The 16,780-nt window shown below is 43.6% G+C and overlaps 2 gene segments (V, D, J or C); both read left to right on the top strand.

The window, feature by feature from the left end:
* The first annotated feature begins 332 nt into the window (after positions 1 to 332).
* Positions 333 to 1,154, top strand: LOC132659396 (immunoglobulin kappa variable 2-28-like). The segment is given in 2 exon segments: positions 333 to 411; positions 801 to 1,154. Coding segments are annotated over 2 exon segments (387 nt in total).
* A 10,643-nt stretch (positions 1,155 to 11,797) lies between these two features.
* LOC132659397 (immunoglobulin kappa variable 2D-29-like) lies at positions 11,798 to 12,637 on the top strand. The segment is given in 2 exon segments: positions 11,798 to 11,878; positions 12,291 to 12,637. Coding segments are annotated over 2 exon segments (381 nt in total).
* Positions 12,638 to 16,780: the final 4,143 nt, after the last annotated feature.

Raw genomic sequence — 16,780 nt, 5'->3', positions numbered from 1 at the left:
TGATTGCAAAGAGTCAGACACCATTTAGCAACTGAACTACAAGAACATGAATTCAAAAGTTCTAAGAAACTAGAGAAGAGGGAGGGTAAACGCAAAGACACATTTAACTGTGCCATTTACCCTTAAAAATTGTGAATTGCATCCATATCGAGATTGAAGGTCCTTCTTCCACACAGAGACACTTTTTCTCCCTTTGCTCTCATGAGTCTCCCAACCCTTTTGGGCTCTGTCCATCCTACTGCCCCTACCAGGGGATTTGCATGTGGTTCCCCAGGGAGGACCTTCCCTTGCAAGTCTGAGATAAAAGCTCAGCTATGGTCTTTCTCTGACTTATCAGGACTCCTCTGTCCACACTTCTGAACATGAGGTTCCCTGCTCAGCTCCTGGGGCTCCTCCTGTTCTGGGTCCCAGGTAAGGACGGAGGGGGATGAGAAGGAGGATGGGGGGTGAGCTCTGGGGGCAGCACTGCTCTCCATATGTCTTTGCCCCCATGTTAGATGCACACCTCACCTTCTGTTAAGGGCATGTGATATTCAGCAATATGAGAATGAGGATAAATACAGAGGAAACAAGCAGGTGTGCTCTGGCAAACCCTGTGAGATACAACGTGTGGGCAAGTGTGCATGACTCCTAGAAATCTCTTTTTACATTGTGAATCTAGGGTTATTTTGAAACTAGAAATTTTGGATATTAATAAGAATTAAAAAGAAAGAATAATTTAGCCTGAAGTAAACTGGGAAATTCTGAAAATAACTTTTCAATTTTGTCTGAAATCTTGTACTTTTCTCTAATTCTTTTAGGATCCAACGGGGCTATTGTTCTGACCCAGACTCCACGCTCCCTGTCTGTCATCCCTGGAGAGACGGCCTCCATCTCCTGCAGAGCAAGTCAGAGCGTTCAAAATAGATACGGAGACAATTTTTTGCACTGGTATGTGCAGAAGCCCAGCCAGTCTCCGCAGCTCCTGATCTATGCAGCTTCTAACCGTGCCTCTGGAGTCTCAGACAGGTTCACTGGCAGTGGGTCAGGGACAGATTTTACCCTCAAAATCAGCAGGGTGGAGGCTGAGGATGCTGGAGTTTATTATTGCCAGCAAAGTAAAGAAACTCCTCCCACAGTGATTCAGCCCCTCACATAAACCCGCCTCTCCTGGTGGCCCAGCTGCTCACATGAGTTGTCTGTGTGGTGAGCAGGCAGGCAGAGTCTCTGAGTCTGTGTAGGAGGAAGATGCTGGAGAACCAGGGGAACAGAATGTGTCTGAGGGCTCAGGAAGGTGATGAAGTGTCTTTGCTCAACTTCAGACAACACAGGTTAAGGCCATGTGGGTTCTTGAGTGACAGCACCAGCAGGACAATGGAGGGTCTAAGTGCCCTCTGAGCCAACAGACCTGAGGAGGGAGAGGTGAGTGAGAGGTCATCCTACTTTCCCCCTCGTGTACAGTGACGTGTAGAATCAATACAGTTAGAATATCAGGGAGACAATGAGGCAGATTTGCAGCAGAATAGGTGGTGGGATTTTCAGGGAGATAAAATGTCATAATATTAAAAAATAGTTTTTTCCACTTTCTGCACTTTCTGAATCTCCTTTTTCCTGCGTATCTTCCTATTTCTTCATCATGTGTCAGGTCACAGTCTCTACAAGCAGTCCCCAGACAGAATTAGTGGCAAAATTTTAGAGAAAATTTCGAGTTATGAATGTTCAAATTTTTTTTGAAATGATAGCAAGCACAATATCCTAGTGCTAACATTAATTGTCTCAATTAACTTTCAGAGAAAAAAAAATATGAGTATTAGAATTCCTTAACCAGGGTTTAAAAAAATTTTTTTAGTAACATAAACTGGAAGGGGTAGGATATATAATTTATACCAAAGAACATTGGAAGGATACAGAATAATATGCCAAGTTCTTTTTCTCAAAAGTTACGAATTTTAAGCTGTGGGGAGACTGCAGGAATAGAAACGTGAATGGAATCGAGTCGACACACACAGCTGAGCTTACTGCTCTTTGGCTTCTATTCAGTGGGATTAAAAGTGGTGGTGCTGTTGAGGACTGATAAGAAGAACCTAGAGAGAAAACCCAGTATGTTCCTTATGGAATCACAAGGAGGAAGGGCCATCTGCCTGGTTTCCTGGGTTGTGTATGCTGCTGCTAAGTCACTTCAGTCCTGTCCAACTCTGTGCGACCCTGTGGACTGTAGCCTTTCAGGCTCCTCTGTCCGTGGGATTCTCCAGGCAAGAATACTGGAGAGGTTTGCCATGCCCTCCTCCAGGAGATCTTCCCAACCCAGGGATTGAAACCATGTCTCTTATGCCTCCTGCATTGGCAGGTGGGTTCTTTACCACTAGTGCCACCTGGGAAGCCCCTGTCGTGTCTTGGCCACTGCATATGTCACAGGAAATGAGTGTGTGGCCAGGGACTGAGATCTTCCATCATCAAGGGCTCAGTGACGTTCCTGTGCAGAGACCCAAGTTCATGTCACCTAGTCACTGTCGCCTTAACTCAGCCGGGCAGTCTCCAGACATACTTGCTCCTGAAGGTGGTCCAGCAGAGGCCATGTGATTGCATTGGGGAGGTGCTACCATCAGTGACAGGGAATGTCCAAAGGGTGCAAAACCTGGCAGACGCTGAGGAGATGGAGACCAACTTCCAGCATTCAGACAAGTATTAAAGATGCACATAGCAGCCTTGAGTAAAGAAAAAGAAAATGTCTGAATAAGTAGGAGGTTTCTATTTTCTGACCCAGTACCCCTAGCCTGCCTGCTGACTCAGATTTCAGGACTCTTCTCTCTCATGTAAATTACCTTATGAACCCTCAAATCTCAGGTGGATTTATGGGTTCCAGCTGGGTTGGTGCACTTGACCCAAGTCAGAGCTTCTGTCCACATGAAATTTTGGAAAACAATATAAGAGCAAAATGTTGGGTAAACATTGGCTCAACAAGAAAGGAATGTTTTTTACTTTGTTATTTCAAGTCATCTAATTCTTACACTTTCCATTTTCCCTTGATATTATACAAATATGAATTTTCCACTTTACATTTTCTTTATCAGTAACTTTTTCAGTGGCTAGATTTCCAAACTGTCCAACATTCATGGAGATTTTGGAGAAGGAAATGGCAACCCACTCCAGTACTCTTGCCTGGAAAATCCCATGGACGAAGGAGCCTGGTAGCCTGCAGTCCATGGGGTCGCGAAGAGTCGGACACAACTGAGCAACTTCACTTTCACTTTTCAGTTTCATGCATTGGAGAAGGAAATGGCAACCCACTCCAGTATTCTTGCCTGGAGAATCCCAGGGACAGAGGAGCCTGGTGGGCTGCCGGCTGTGGGGTCACACAGAGTCGGACACGACTGAAGCGACTTAGCAGCAGCAGCAGCATGGAGATTTATGTCACATTTTTATCAGGATCACTTTACCAGGAGCTTAGAAACTTGGTAGCATATTGTCATAAAACAAAAAGTTCAAACAATAAATAAATACTTTGGGTTCACATGAATGTTCATTTCCTAAAAGTGCATCTGACTCCTGTTTCTAGTGATAGATATATAGAATGAATACTTCAAATAGATCCCATTTTTAGAAATCCTCTAAAAATACTTCTGAGTTTATCACAGGCATGCTAGTCACATTCTCTGACATGGTGTGGTTTGCATTAAATAATTTCAAATCCACCTGGACTACATAATACTGTTTCTGGTTAAGGGGATAAAACTTATTAGAGGTCATTTTTTTCCCAGATAATGGATTTCATAGTAGGTGCAATTAAAGCTGGATTCTTGATTATAATAGAAATTTTAAGAAATGGTATACATAGAGAATTTGTAACACATGCAGAGAACCGCTGGACTTCATGAGGTATTTCTACGCATATTCACAGTAGGAACAGTTTTATACCAATTCAGTTGACTTCTTGCTACCATCATCAGCGAGGAGCCTGGAGATGCTACACATTTTTCTCTGAGCAGGAAACTCACTGGACCCTTAATAGTGTATAAAGATCCAAACACAAACTCACCATAGAGACTCAGCTTCTCACGGTGGCAGGAGCAGCTGCAGTGCCCAGAGGATGAGCTGACACCAGGATGGGCTGACACCAGGATGGGCTTTAGTGGAAATGGCCTTGGAGCCTCAAGAAAGAGACCATGAGCATCTCGGTCACAGGCACTGAGTCCTCGTTTTGTAAACAGAGATCACGGCATCACTAGGACAACCTCCCACAGCCTCTTCCTTCCTTCTGACTAAGGCAGCTCATGCCCCACAGTCCCTCCAGGGAAGGGCTGCCATGTCCCTGCTGGAGCATCCACTAGGTTCCCTGGTGTGTTTCCTGTTGCTCAGCAGGCTGACCTCTGAGTGTCGGTTATGTCCAGATGGCTGATGTCTTTGATCAGCTGTCTGTGTCCGCACTGGCCTGGAGGCAGGGCTGCTCACACCGCAGGCTGAACCTACTGCACAGCCCTCTGAAATCTGGCAGATTCAATGTCACCTGGTCCATGAGCCAGATCAGCCCTCCTATGTGTGGACTATGTAGCGTCCAGAAGTCATAGAGGCTGTCAGACAATTCCTTTAAGAAAAAGACACACATTCAGAACCCTGGAAAGTGATGCACATCCCAGTCTTGTTTATGGGACCCTTGAAATCTCTCTTACCATTGGGGGAAAACTTTCGGTGCAATTTGGTATAAAGTGTTCTTGTCCAGAAGTATAATCTGGGCAGTATTTCCCACCAAGGGAGATTATCAACTACACAAGGACCAGAAAATCACCGAGCAGCCCGAAAAGATTCCCAACTCACTACAGGTGACTTTGTTTTGACACAATTTCTGAACTGGTGCTCCAGTTCAGTTCAGTTCACTTCAGTCGCTCAGTCATGTCCTACTCTTTGCAACCCCATGAACCGCAGCATGCCAGGCCTCCCTGTCCACCACCATCTCCTGGAGTTCACTCAGACTCACATCCATCGAGTCGGTGATGCCATCCAGCCATCTCATCCTCTGTCGTCCCCTTTTCCTCCTGCCCCCAATCCCTCCCAGCATCAGAGTCTTTTCCAATCAGTCAACTCTTCGCATTAGGTGGCCAAAGTACTGGAGTTTCGCTTTACCATCATTCCTTCCTAAGAACACCCAGGGTTGATCTCCTTCAGAATGGACTGGTTGGATCACCTTGCAGTCCAAGCGACTCAGTTAGGAGGGTTTAAATTGGAATTATCTTTGTGTGTATCTACTGTTACCTGGCCCTTGTGTCTAAAGCACACCAGGTGGCAGTCAAGTCCAGTTTCTAATACACATTGCATGTTTTGTTCCTAAGTTTCTCTTTATTTGCCTATCACCTTGAGTATTTTGATGCTGCCAGGCTGGAAATTCACTTTATGCCTCCTCTCTCTTTCTCTTGTGCTCTCTCTAAATCTCTGTTTTCTTTTAGTTCTGCAATTCTTTAATACACATATTTTCTCACCTGCTTCTCATTCTCTCTTTTTTCTGTATGTTCTAAGTGTCGTTAACTCCCAACACTGGACGTGTAGCCACAAACACTAGTAGTTTAGCTTGTGCGTGAGTGTCCGGCTCTTGTGATCCTATGGGCTGTAGCCCACCGGACTCCTCTGTCCATGGGATTCATCAGGCAAGAATGCTGGAGTGGATTACCATGCCTTCCTCCACAATCTTCCTGGCCCAGAGGTTGATTCTGAATCTCCTACCTTGAAGCTGGTTTCTTTACTGACTGAGCCACCAGGGAAGCCAGGAAGTTTAGTTTATACCAAGACAAGTGATTTGAGTGAATCTTGAAACATTATTGTCCATTTCAAACAAAGAGGCTTTGTATGTTTAGGTTGATTGTGACCAGCAATTATTTGGTATATTTTTATAATAGAATAAACAATGGCACCCCACTCCAGTACTCTTGCCTGGAAAATCCCATGGATGGAGGAGCCTGGTGGGCTGCAGTCCATGGGGTCGCTAAGAGTCGGACACGACTGAGCGACTTCACTTTCACTTTTCACTCTCATGCATTGGAGAAGGAAATGTCAACCCACTCCAGTGTTCTTGCCTGGAGAATCCCAGGGACAGGGGAGCCTGGTGGGCTGCCATCTATGGGATCGCACAGAGTCGGACACGACTGAAGAAACGCAGCAGTAACAGCAGCAGCAGCAGCAGCAGCAAACAAATTGTTCTCCTTATAAAATAAAAAATTATTTTGGAGGAATTACCTGAAATAATAGTTTTCTATACATTCTAATAACTGGTTTTATAATTCACACAGGCTGTGGGGATACAAGCACAGACAGACAACCTGTGGGATCATGATGTTTCTGATTGACCAGGATAAGGGTATGAAATATGAGTAACATCTGCACGAGGAAGTTTCCAGCAATTTATCATAGACTATAGTTCTTCCTTAATCTTATACCTTCTTATCTCCTCCAGGGAGGGCAAATGTTATCCTATTTAATATTCAACATATATACTTATTTTTAATATCTGATTCTTATTCTCTCCTTGGTCTGGTAACTGTTTTAAAGAAGCCAACATGCAAAGTTCTGGAAGCACCAAAAGATGGGGTCAGCTAATGCTTCAGAGAGCGTTTGGACTTCAGTCCTGGTCTTGGTCAAAGTGACTAGGTAGACATGAACTTCATGGCAGAGAAAAACCACTCTCACTTACTCATGAAGGCAATGTATTTTTTATTTTAAGATGAGGAATGGGCTCAAAATACTTTATTCATTCCTTGTGTCTTTCAGGTTCAGAACCTTTCATCTGAGTTAATGGGAGATGAAAAGAAATGCTTGCAGAGAATTCAGTTGATTTTAGACATCAGTTTAAGTGATTTAACGTGATTTTTTTCCCCTACAATATCTTGAATATCCCTTCTATATTAGGATTTGTAAACTCCTGAAATCATGAATAGGTTTAAGAAAAGCATTAAATTTGAGAATTCTCAGCTTATGTTTTCCTTTTTTTCAGGTACACCTGCTTATCTGGATGAAAAATTGGAGAAAATTATTTCCTTTGCAATCTTGGTATACCATACAAATTCTCATTCAAAGGCAGCTTCAACTAAAACTTAAGGGAACAGAATCTGTGATTTGTTGCCTAAAATCTTCCAGTGTTCTCCACTCCCCATTTCTCAAGTGAACTAGACATTCTTAGAGGTCAAAGGAAAAAAACACATGCAAACAGTGGAAAAATAGTAAACATTCAGAGAATCTGTGCCTTTTTAGGAGAATATATTTTGAGTACAAGGGTGAGTTTCCAGTGAAGATCCCAGAGGACATGAAGAGCTTATATGGAAGAGAAAGCTTGGGCACGCAATGCAATGGAATTATTGTCTTACTTTGTCCAGTTCTTCTATGGGTGAGTGGGATACAGCACATATGCAACTTTTACAGACAAAGGCTCCATCTCCAGCACACGATTTCCTCTCTCATCCTATTGATCAGTTGTGTAGTCCTACAGAATTTTTTACTTATTTTAAGAGAAAAGAAACAAAAATGAGCCAAACATTTAGATACCAGTTCTATCATGATCATGAAAAGTAAGGTCTTAATGATGTAAAAATAGATGGGCATGGCATCAAACCTGTTTCCCCTGTGTTTTGAGAAAGCTTATATAGTCATGTTAGGGGAAGCACACTGACTGAAACCGCCCACCCTGGCCAGCACCATAGTAACCATTTGCATCAGTTGTTTTATGACAGGAGATCCTGATAAGGAATTAGAACCAATAAGCCACCACCAACCGAAAGACTTCGGGACAGGTCGAAAGGAGACACCGCGTGTCCGTCCACTTCCCAGAATCCCTCTCGCCAGCATTCATCTTGGCTGAGCGATGTGTGCACCACCAGGAAAGACTCTGAATTAGAATGATTGGCCAAAGACCACCCGGAAACTAATCCCATCACCATAAAACCTGAGACTGTGAGCCACGCAGCAGAGCAGTTCTCCTGGGTTCCCTTACCCTACTGCTCTCCATCCTGGTGCCCATTCCCAATAAAATCTCTTGCTTTGTCCGCACATGTGTCTCCTCGGACAATTCATTTCCGAGTGTTAGACAAGAGCCCAGTTTCGGGCCCTGGAAGGGGTCCCCCTTCCTGCAACAGTCAGAGGATAAATACATTCACATAGGTTTTTCTTTGCTTCCTAGAAACTAAAATGCTTTTCCAAAGACTGTGGGTGACAATTTGCTTTCAAGTTTGAAAGGCAGTCAGCTCCCTGGACATCACAGATGCCTTTGGGTGCAGGATCTAGCCCAGCCCATCTGCAGCAGGGAGCGCCCTCTGCTGGGTGGACTGCTCTCAACCCTTCCTCATTGACAATCTCACCTGTTCACATAAGGGATCCGAGTTTGGATCCAGGAGGTGAACAGGCCTCTGTGGGTCTCTAACCTTGCCTGTGGCAGCATGGGCTTGTCTGAGAGGGTGGCCAGGTCTGCAGAAAACCCTGCACAGAGGGTGTCACAGTGTTACAGCCTCCATTCCACAGAAAGTGACAGCAGGAAAACAAGCTCAAACACCAACCCGACAGTCTCCAAGGTCAAGCATACCACACACTGGCTTCTACTTTTAAGGAACTGAAACTAATAGTATCTGGCAACAGAGACAAAAGTGCAAGGAACCTGCCTGCCTAAGGCCTTCCTCATTCACTGGACTAAGGTCAAGATCGGAGGCTCACAGAGGCCTGCCTGCCCCTCACCTGGAACTCATGGAGGCTACACATTCAACCCTGAAAAACTCTCCTTGTTGCTGGGTGGTGTGATGTGACTAGTGTGGGCTGCTATTTAGTTTTGCTTACAGGCCTCAGCCTGGTTTGCTAACATACATGAGGCAGAGAGTGTTTTTTAGAATGAGAAATCTTACACTTTCTGTCTAAAGTAGGAGAGGAATATTTTAAAGATTTTTTTCCTAACAGAGAATCAGTTTTTAAGAGATTTTTACATTTTCTGTAGATCTTAGGATAGTTGACTATGAGATAAGACAAGCATGAATAGAGACCTTTAAAAGTTTTCTAGTAATTTCACAAAATAGACAAATTCTCTCTGAAATTCATCCATATTAAAGAATTTTTTTTAAGGGTTTCTGAAAACTTGATTCGTCATAAAAGAAAACACCACAGAATTCTACTTTAATGCTTTTTCCCACAATTTATGTTTCCATTCTCAGGACTGAATTTGTTTCTTAAGACTTCTATAAGAAAGTATTAGAGATTGATGGGCTAAAACAACAGAAAGGTATTCTGTCAGGACTGAAGACCTAAGGAATGAAACCAGGTGTTGTCCAGGCTGGGTCAGCTACCCTCTGAGGGGAAGGTACTCCTCACCTTTTTTCCCTTCCTTGAGCCCCAGGTTTTCCTTAACCATTGGCACCATATGTCCAGTCACTGTGTCTGTCTTCACATGGTATCTTCTCTGAATCTCTGTCTTTGTGTCCTTTCTCCTCTCCTTAGAAGGCCACTTACATTAAAGGCCCACCATAGCACAGTATGACCACATCATGATCACCAAATGATATCAATACTGGCTATATTCTAAATAATGTCGCATTCAGAAGACTCTACATGTCACTATAATTTTTAGGGGGACAGAATTCAACCAGTAATAGTACATAAAAGCAATTCTTACTTTAATAGATGCTAAAGGATTCATATAAAACTAGCATTAAAACTTCTAATAGCTTCTTTGCTTTGTTTCGCATTTGTTTGCTTTTCTTTCAGATGCTTATCTTTTGACTTCATTCACTGCATCGTTAATTAGAGGGCTGGAATTTTCAGAACAGTGGCCTACCACCTGCTAGAAACCCCTATTTGTCTTGGCAGCTTCAGAAAGCAGGAAGAAAACCCAGGATAATTTTTTTAAAAAAGACAAGATCAAAGAAAGCAAAAACTTACAGAAGTATAAATAAATAAAAGGGTGAGTTACACTTTGGTGAACTATGGAACATAGAAAATTCTTTATCTACCTCTACAGCACGGTTCTTTTGAGTGAATGAGATTATTACCATAAAGTTCAGAGTTGAAAGGCAAACATTATTTTTGCTCACTTATCAAAATTTTAATCTTGAGTATTTCTCAGAGAATATAAAGACCAAATATTATTATGGAATCTTGCAGGATATCGTATTAGTTCATTTGTCTTGATTAGTTTAGTCTGATTTTGGATTTAAATTGTCCAAAGTCTAAGAAAGCAAAGTCTACTTCTATAACTGCCAAGATTCTGTTTTCGGGACAAAAGGAATTTGACATTGTCGTTATTTTTCAGGAACCGTTCAATTCACTATGACCTGCATCAGGCTGACCCATGAGACTAACCCTGTAGTTTCCCTATTTAATAAAAGCTGGTGTGACAGACTGACCCCCTGAGCACTGGTGGCCTGGAGCCTGATTCCATAAGACCTGGACTTAAATAAAAGCCCAGAAAGGTGACAGTGATAGACACAGGCCACCCTGAGACATTTCAATAAGGAATCCAGTCATTGCTCTTCTCACAAACACCATCTCCTTTTGAAATGCAGGCTCATGACTGTGGCTTCCAACATACAGGCAGTGAGAGCCTTAGTTTCTCACACAGAACTGACAAGAACCAGGAAATCCTGTGGAAGCCGGTTCTACTTGATGAGAGTTAACAGAGGAAGAGTTCTCTTTAAGCACCACTGGGAAAAAGAGAAAACACAGTCATACACTTTTCATGTTGTCCCATCATCTCAAGTGAACTTTTCCTCAAGAACTTCTTTGATTATATATATATATAGTAAACAATACTTAGAAATTGGAAATGATAATTAGAGCTCATAATATTTGTATGTCACTTGAAAATTTTTCTGTCATTTCTTTAGGATCCAGTATACATACATGTATATATGTGGCTTCCTGGTCCGGAAGATCCCCTGAGAAGGAAATGGCATCCCACTCCAGTATTCCTGCATGCGAAATCCCATAGGCAGAGGAGCCTAGTGGGTGGGCTGCAGTCCTCGGTGTTGCAAAGAGTTTGATACATCTCAGCAACTAAAGAAAAACAGCAACATATATCCATATAGAGATACCAAGAGACAGATGGAAAGACAGAGAGACAAAAACAGAGAAAAAGACAGACTCAGACAGGATTATGATAGCATATGCACTAGGTTGAAGCAACTGGGTTTTTGATCTTTCATTTGATATTTCATTTTACATAAAATTCTTACACATTTTTCCTTATCTTGAACTGAACTATCAACTTTCTGCACAAGCTATATGATTTTTCCCCTGTCAATTTCTTTTGACTTAAGTGTCTTTGAAATTTAATTCACTAGATGCCAGAAAAAGACCAGTTCTAACACCTGATTTCAACATTCTTAAACAGGTAACCTGAGACCTGCAGTTATTGGACAGATCTTGAACCAGCTCACCTCCACACTGTTGTCTGGAGAAATTTCTGAAGGTCAGTACTAGCTGTTGTGTTATCTAGATCATCTGGGAAGAAAAGCGAGATGGTGGTCCCCTTCCGAATACTGACCCTGGACACACCTGTCTACATGTCAGGGTCTTCAGTGCTTCCTTAGAGCCCCGGGCCTTGTACCCTGTGTCCTGACAGTCAATCTGTACTTTCTCAGTGAGATTCTTCTTCCCACTGTTGCAAGCAGTATAAACTTTAGCTAGCGGTATTCATCTAAACACACAAGAGCTTTACTTCACTTTGCTTGTGCTTGACCCCTCCCACCCTGCCTCTGGCTCTGTCCACACCACTGCCCTCAGCAGGGGATTTGCATGTGGTTCCCCAGGGAGGACCTTCCCTTGCAAGTCTGAGATAAAAGCTCAGCTCTGGTCTTGCTCTGACTTATCAGGACTCCTCAGTTCACACTTCTGAACATGAGGTCTCCTGCTCAGCTCCTGGGGCTCCTCCTGCTCTGGGTCCCAGGTAAGGACAGAGGGGCATGAGAAGAGGCTGGGGGCCTGAGTTCTGGGGGCAGCTCAGCTCTCCATGCATGTTCCGTCTGCGTGTTCGATGTGTATGGCTTGTTGTGCAGATGAACATGAGATGTTTAGATCTGAGAGAGTGAGGAAAGTTCCAGAAGGAAGAAGGACCTGTATTCTGGTCAGGACTGTGACAGAGGAAGTGGGGATGATGTAGGGGATGTTTATCGGCTTCTTTACACTTCACGATGTCAGGTTCATTATCGTGATTGCACTATTTTGTTGTATGGATGAAAAGTACTGATAATGAGAGTAAAACGAAGTAGTATTTTAGCTAACATAAATAAGAAATTGGAAATGATAATTAGAGCTCATAATATTTGTATGTAACTTGAAATTTTTCTGTCATTCTTTAGGATCCATTGGGGATGTTGTGCTGACCCAGACTCCCCTCTCCCTGTCTGTCATCCCTGGAGGGACGGTCTCTATCTCCTGCAAGTCTTCGCAGAGTCTGAAATATAGTGATGGAAACACCTATCTGTACTGGTTTCAACATAAACCAGGCCAGTCTCCACAGCTATTGATCTATCAGGTGTCCAACCGTTACACTGGGGTCCCAGACAGGTTCACTGGCAGTGGGGCAGAGACAGATTTCACACTTACAATCAGCAGTGTGCAGGCTGAGGATGCTGGAGTCTATTACTGTCTTCAAGCTATAAATTATCCTCGCACAGTGATGCAGCCCTGAACACAAACCTCCCTGCCTGTGTGGCTCAGCTGCTCAAAGTGCAGCTTCTCTGGGGAACTGACAGCGGATGCTCTGAGTCTGCATAAGAGGTGGCAGCCTCAGGGGAAGAGTTTGCAGTGAGGGCTCTGGATCATGAGTGTCTTAGCTGTTCTCCAGGCACCACATGTTAAGGTCCCATGAGCTGCACAGCCTGGTCCTGGCAGAAGCAGCAGGGACTGTAGGGGTCCTGTGTCCTATACCAGCCAGTTCTGTGAAAGGGGGGCTGAGTGAAAGGTCAGGTATTTCTTCTCACTCAGGTTACCATTGTTTCATTGGGGTGATACGGAGGAAAGCTCAGGGAAAGGAACATAACAATGGTATTTGCTCCCATCTGAGACAAAAAGGATGGAACCATGCATTCTTGTTCAGAATTTAGCTTGTATTTAATAGTTGTATATATTTGGAGATTTATTTAACCTTTTCCCCTAGGTTTGCATGCATGATAAGCCACTTCGGTTGTATCTGACTCTTTGTGACACCATGAACTGTAGACTGCCATGCTCCTCTGTCCATGGAACTTCCCAGGCAAGAATACTGGAGTAGGTTGCCATTTCCTTCTCCAGGGGATCTTCTCGACCCAGGGATCAAACCCACATCTCTTATATCTCCCCAGGGGCAGGAGGGTTCTTTACCACTAACGTGATCAGTAAAGCCCTTTTCCTTTGGTTTATTGATCGGTAGTGAGGAAAAATAAAAGATTTTATTCTCTTTAGCAATAAAAATGCTAAAACTTGTTATAAGAATTAAATAGATTAATACATACAAAATAGTTATCATATGACTGGTAAAGTCTGTAAGTGAAAATGAAAAGTGAGTGGCAGTGTGAGTCGCTCAGTCGTGGCTTTGCAGTCCCATGGACTGTAGCCTACACGGTCCATGGAATTCTCCACGTTTTCACTGAGTAAATACTTGTTGCCATTGTCAGTTTGCTTCATCTTGTACTTAGAGAGACACAGACTTTTGCACAGTATCTTAATTTCAAATCATTCCTTAGATTCTCTTTGTCTTTGGTAACTCCAACTTTGTTATGTGGTGGAGTATTGTATTTTCTATAACCTACCAAGAAGTGTATAAATTTCGGAAAAAAGGAATATATATATTTGTTGTGTTTAGTTGGTCAGTTGTGTTCAACTCTGTGACACCATGGGCTACAGCCCACCAGGCTCTGTCCACGGGATTTCCAAGGTAAGAATACTGGAGCAGGTTGCCATTCCCTTCTTGAGAGGATCTTCCTGACCAAGGGATGGAACCTGATCTCCTGCACTGGCAATGGCAAGCGGACTCTTTATATAGACATCAGAGGGGCTCCAGGTAACAAGGAGTCTGACTCCATTGTTAATTAATATGGGATCAGTGACACCTCTCAGCCTGTTCTCCAGCATCCACTTTGCCTTGTATCTGTCCAACACACTCAAAACTCACAAACCCAAGTCCACACAAGGTGACTTTACCAAGTCCCTCTGCCACCCTATTGAAAGCCCAAACTTCCGCCTCTTTCAACCCAGCCTGCTCCAGCTAGTGCCCACCTTACTCCACCTGGAATTTGCTTATGTAGGTGATCATCTTTCTCTCAAGTTATATAGGTATGGGGACTGTCTGGAGACTCAGTAAAATTCTTAATAATTAATTCTATCTCATGTACAAGGAGTGCAAAAAGAGGATGTACTTGAAAAGTTGAGAAGTAGTGAAGCCTAGGGAAGTGAGCCCTATTCCTCTTTAATGACACTTAAACACATTTGCTATCTCACTAAGGGATCCTCAAAGCTAAGATGGTAATGATAACCCTGTATGCGAGACAGCAAGAGACACAGATGTATAGAACAGTCTTTTGGACTCTGTGAGAGAGGGAGAGGGTGGGATGATTTGGGGGAATGACATGGAAACATGTATAATATCATATAAGAAATGAATCGCCAGTCCAGGTTCAATACAGGATCCTTGGGGCTGGTGCACTGGGATGACTCGGAGGGAGGTGGGAGGGGGGTTCAGGATGGGGAACATGATACGACCGTGGCGGATTCATGTTGATGTGTGGCAGAACCAATACAATATTGTAATTAGCCTCCAATTAAAATAAATAAATTTAAATTAAAAAAAATTTTTTTGAGAAAAAAAAAAAAAAGAGATGGTGGAGCCCTCAAAGCCACGCACAGCTTTCAGTAATATCCTTGGTCAGAGATTAAAAATAAGGCTCCAAGAGCACCAGAGAAGGTTGGATCCTGATTAGAACAAATCCTTCAGGTAGAATGGGGGAAGGGCCACACCTGGGAGAGGAGATGAACCAGGAAGAGAAAGGAATCACCAGGTTGAGGACCAGCCTCAAATTCATGTCTCTCTGATTGGATGAAAGTGATCAACAGCTAGCATTTTACCAGATTCAAAATTAAATTATTTCTGATTGACATAAATCATTCCAGGGTCTAAAATCATCTCTAACATTTTTAGGGTAAATATGCACGTTAATCTACATAAACATTAAGTGTATACATTACAGTCTCACTTTTATTAAAACATGGAGGCATACATTATCAAGAAGGAAAAACAGTTTCAGAGAAGGCAATGAACACAGGTGGAATATAAGGGACATCAAGACAGAGCCAGAGGATTCGTGACTATGAGGGGAATAACTTGTTATGTGCTTCTCATATATGTGACAGGATGTAGAATATTTTCATGAAACCAGAAACTTTTAAAAATGACCAGGAAGAATTAAGTACCTACATTAACAAGAGACTTGACTGAGTGTCTTCCAGTGCTTTGCTGTTTGGGGTCTAGTCAGCAGTATACACTCTGCAAAATGTTCACATCATACCAGGTTATAATTACGTCATGCCCATGTCCTTAGGTTTATCTACATCCTAGGGATATTCTAATCATTGCTTAGGTTATAGGTACTTAAAACTAGAGAAAATTTATACACAGAACTACATTCATGTGAAAAAAAAAACACTTGAATAAGCACCATCATTTTCTTCCTTCACAACTCCTGTTCCATGTTGGCACTCACGCTAAGTTCCTTCCTTTCCCAGGTTCCCGTGGGGCTGCTGTGCTGACTCCATCTCCTGCCTCTGGCCTGGGGCCATGGAGGGAGCGTCTCCATCTCCTGAAGGCCATCTCATCTCATCCACAGTAATGGACACACCTGCCCACCATGCTTCCGGCACAAACCACACACTCTCCTCAATCACTGATCATAGGGGTTCCTGGGGTCCCAGCCTGGCTCAGTGACTGTGCGTCTGGGGCAGATTTCACACTCACACCCACCAGGGTGGGGTCCCTGCATGTGACCTCTGTGCACAGAACCCTCACTGGGACCTGCAAATGTCACGGCCCAAAACATACCCCTCCCTCGTGGGCTCAGCCCTTGTGCTCAGCTGAGCAGCTGCTTCCCCCAGGGAACCGAGGTCAGATCAGCTGCTCCTCTCAGTGGAGAACAAACTGGGGGAGGAGGAAATGGTGGGGAACCCTGGAAGGAGGTGGGAACACCCTCAGGTCCAGAGCCCAGGAGTCCCTGCCATGAGTTCCCCAGGGTCTGGACCGCTGGCTGAGATGCTCACAGATGGCTCCATGCTGACTCTCCCTCAGCTCTCAGCATCCCTGACTGTGAAGGACCAACCACCTGCTCTCCAGTCCCGTGGAGCACAGACCTTCCCCACACTGATTTACCTGCCAGACTCAGACACTTGCTCACAGACAGGGTTGGGGCCCCAGGGAGGGACTGGTCAGTGATTCTGAGAAAACTCTCTTTCCCTCGGTATCTCTGGCAGAAAATCCTGGTCTAGAGAATCTTAATCATCCTGATGTATATTCTCTTAAAAATCTGGAAATTATCCTCATATTAGAGACAGAATACTATGATGAAATTTGAACTTCATGTGAGGATCATGTAGTCACAGCTTCTAAGTTTGTTCACTAACTCTGTTCGAGAATGTCCTGCCTTTGAATCATACTCATGCCTTTCCTCTGCTCCATGCATCTCAGCTCCTGCTTCTGTCCTAGACTACCATGACCCCAGGTTTCCCTGAAGGTAGACATCTTCTCCCCTAACTCTCAGAATGCCCGTGTTCTTGGTTGGAGTAGTTAGTGATTTTCAAAGTGCAAGAGTCAGGCATCTGTAGG

This window comes from Ovis aries, chromosome 3 (assembly GCF_016772045.2).
Source record: "Ovis aries strain OAR_USU_Benz2616 breed Rambouillet chromosome 3, ARS-UI_Ramb_v3.0, whole genome shotgun sequence".
Classification (NCBI taxonomy): Eukaryota; Metazoa; Chordata; class Mammalia; order Artiodactyla; family Bovidae; genus Ovis; species Ovis aries.
Note: the sequence above shows the minus strand (reverse complement) of the source record. Positions and strands in the feature narration are given on the sequence as shown.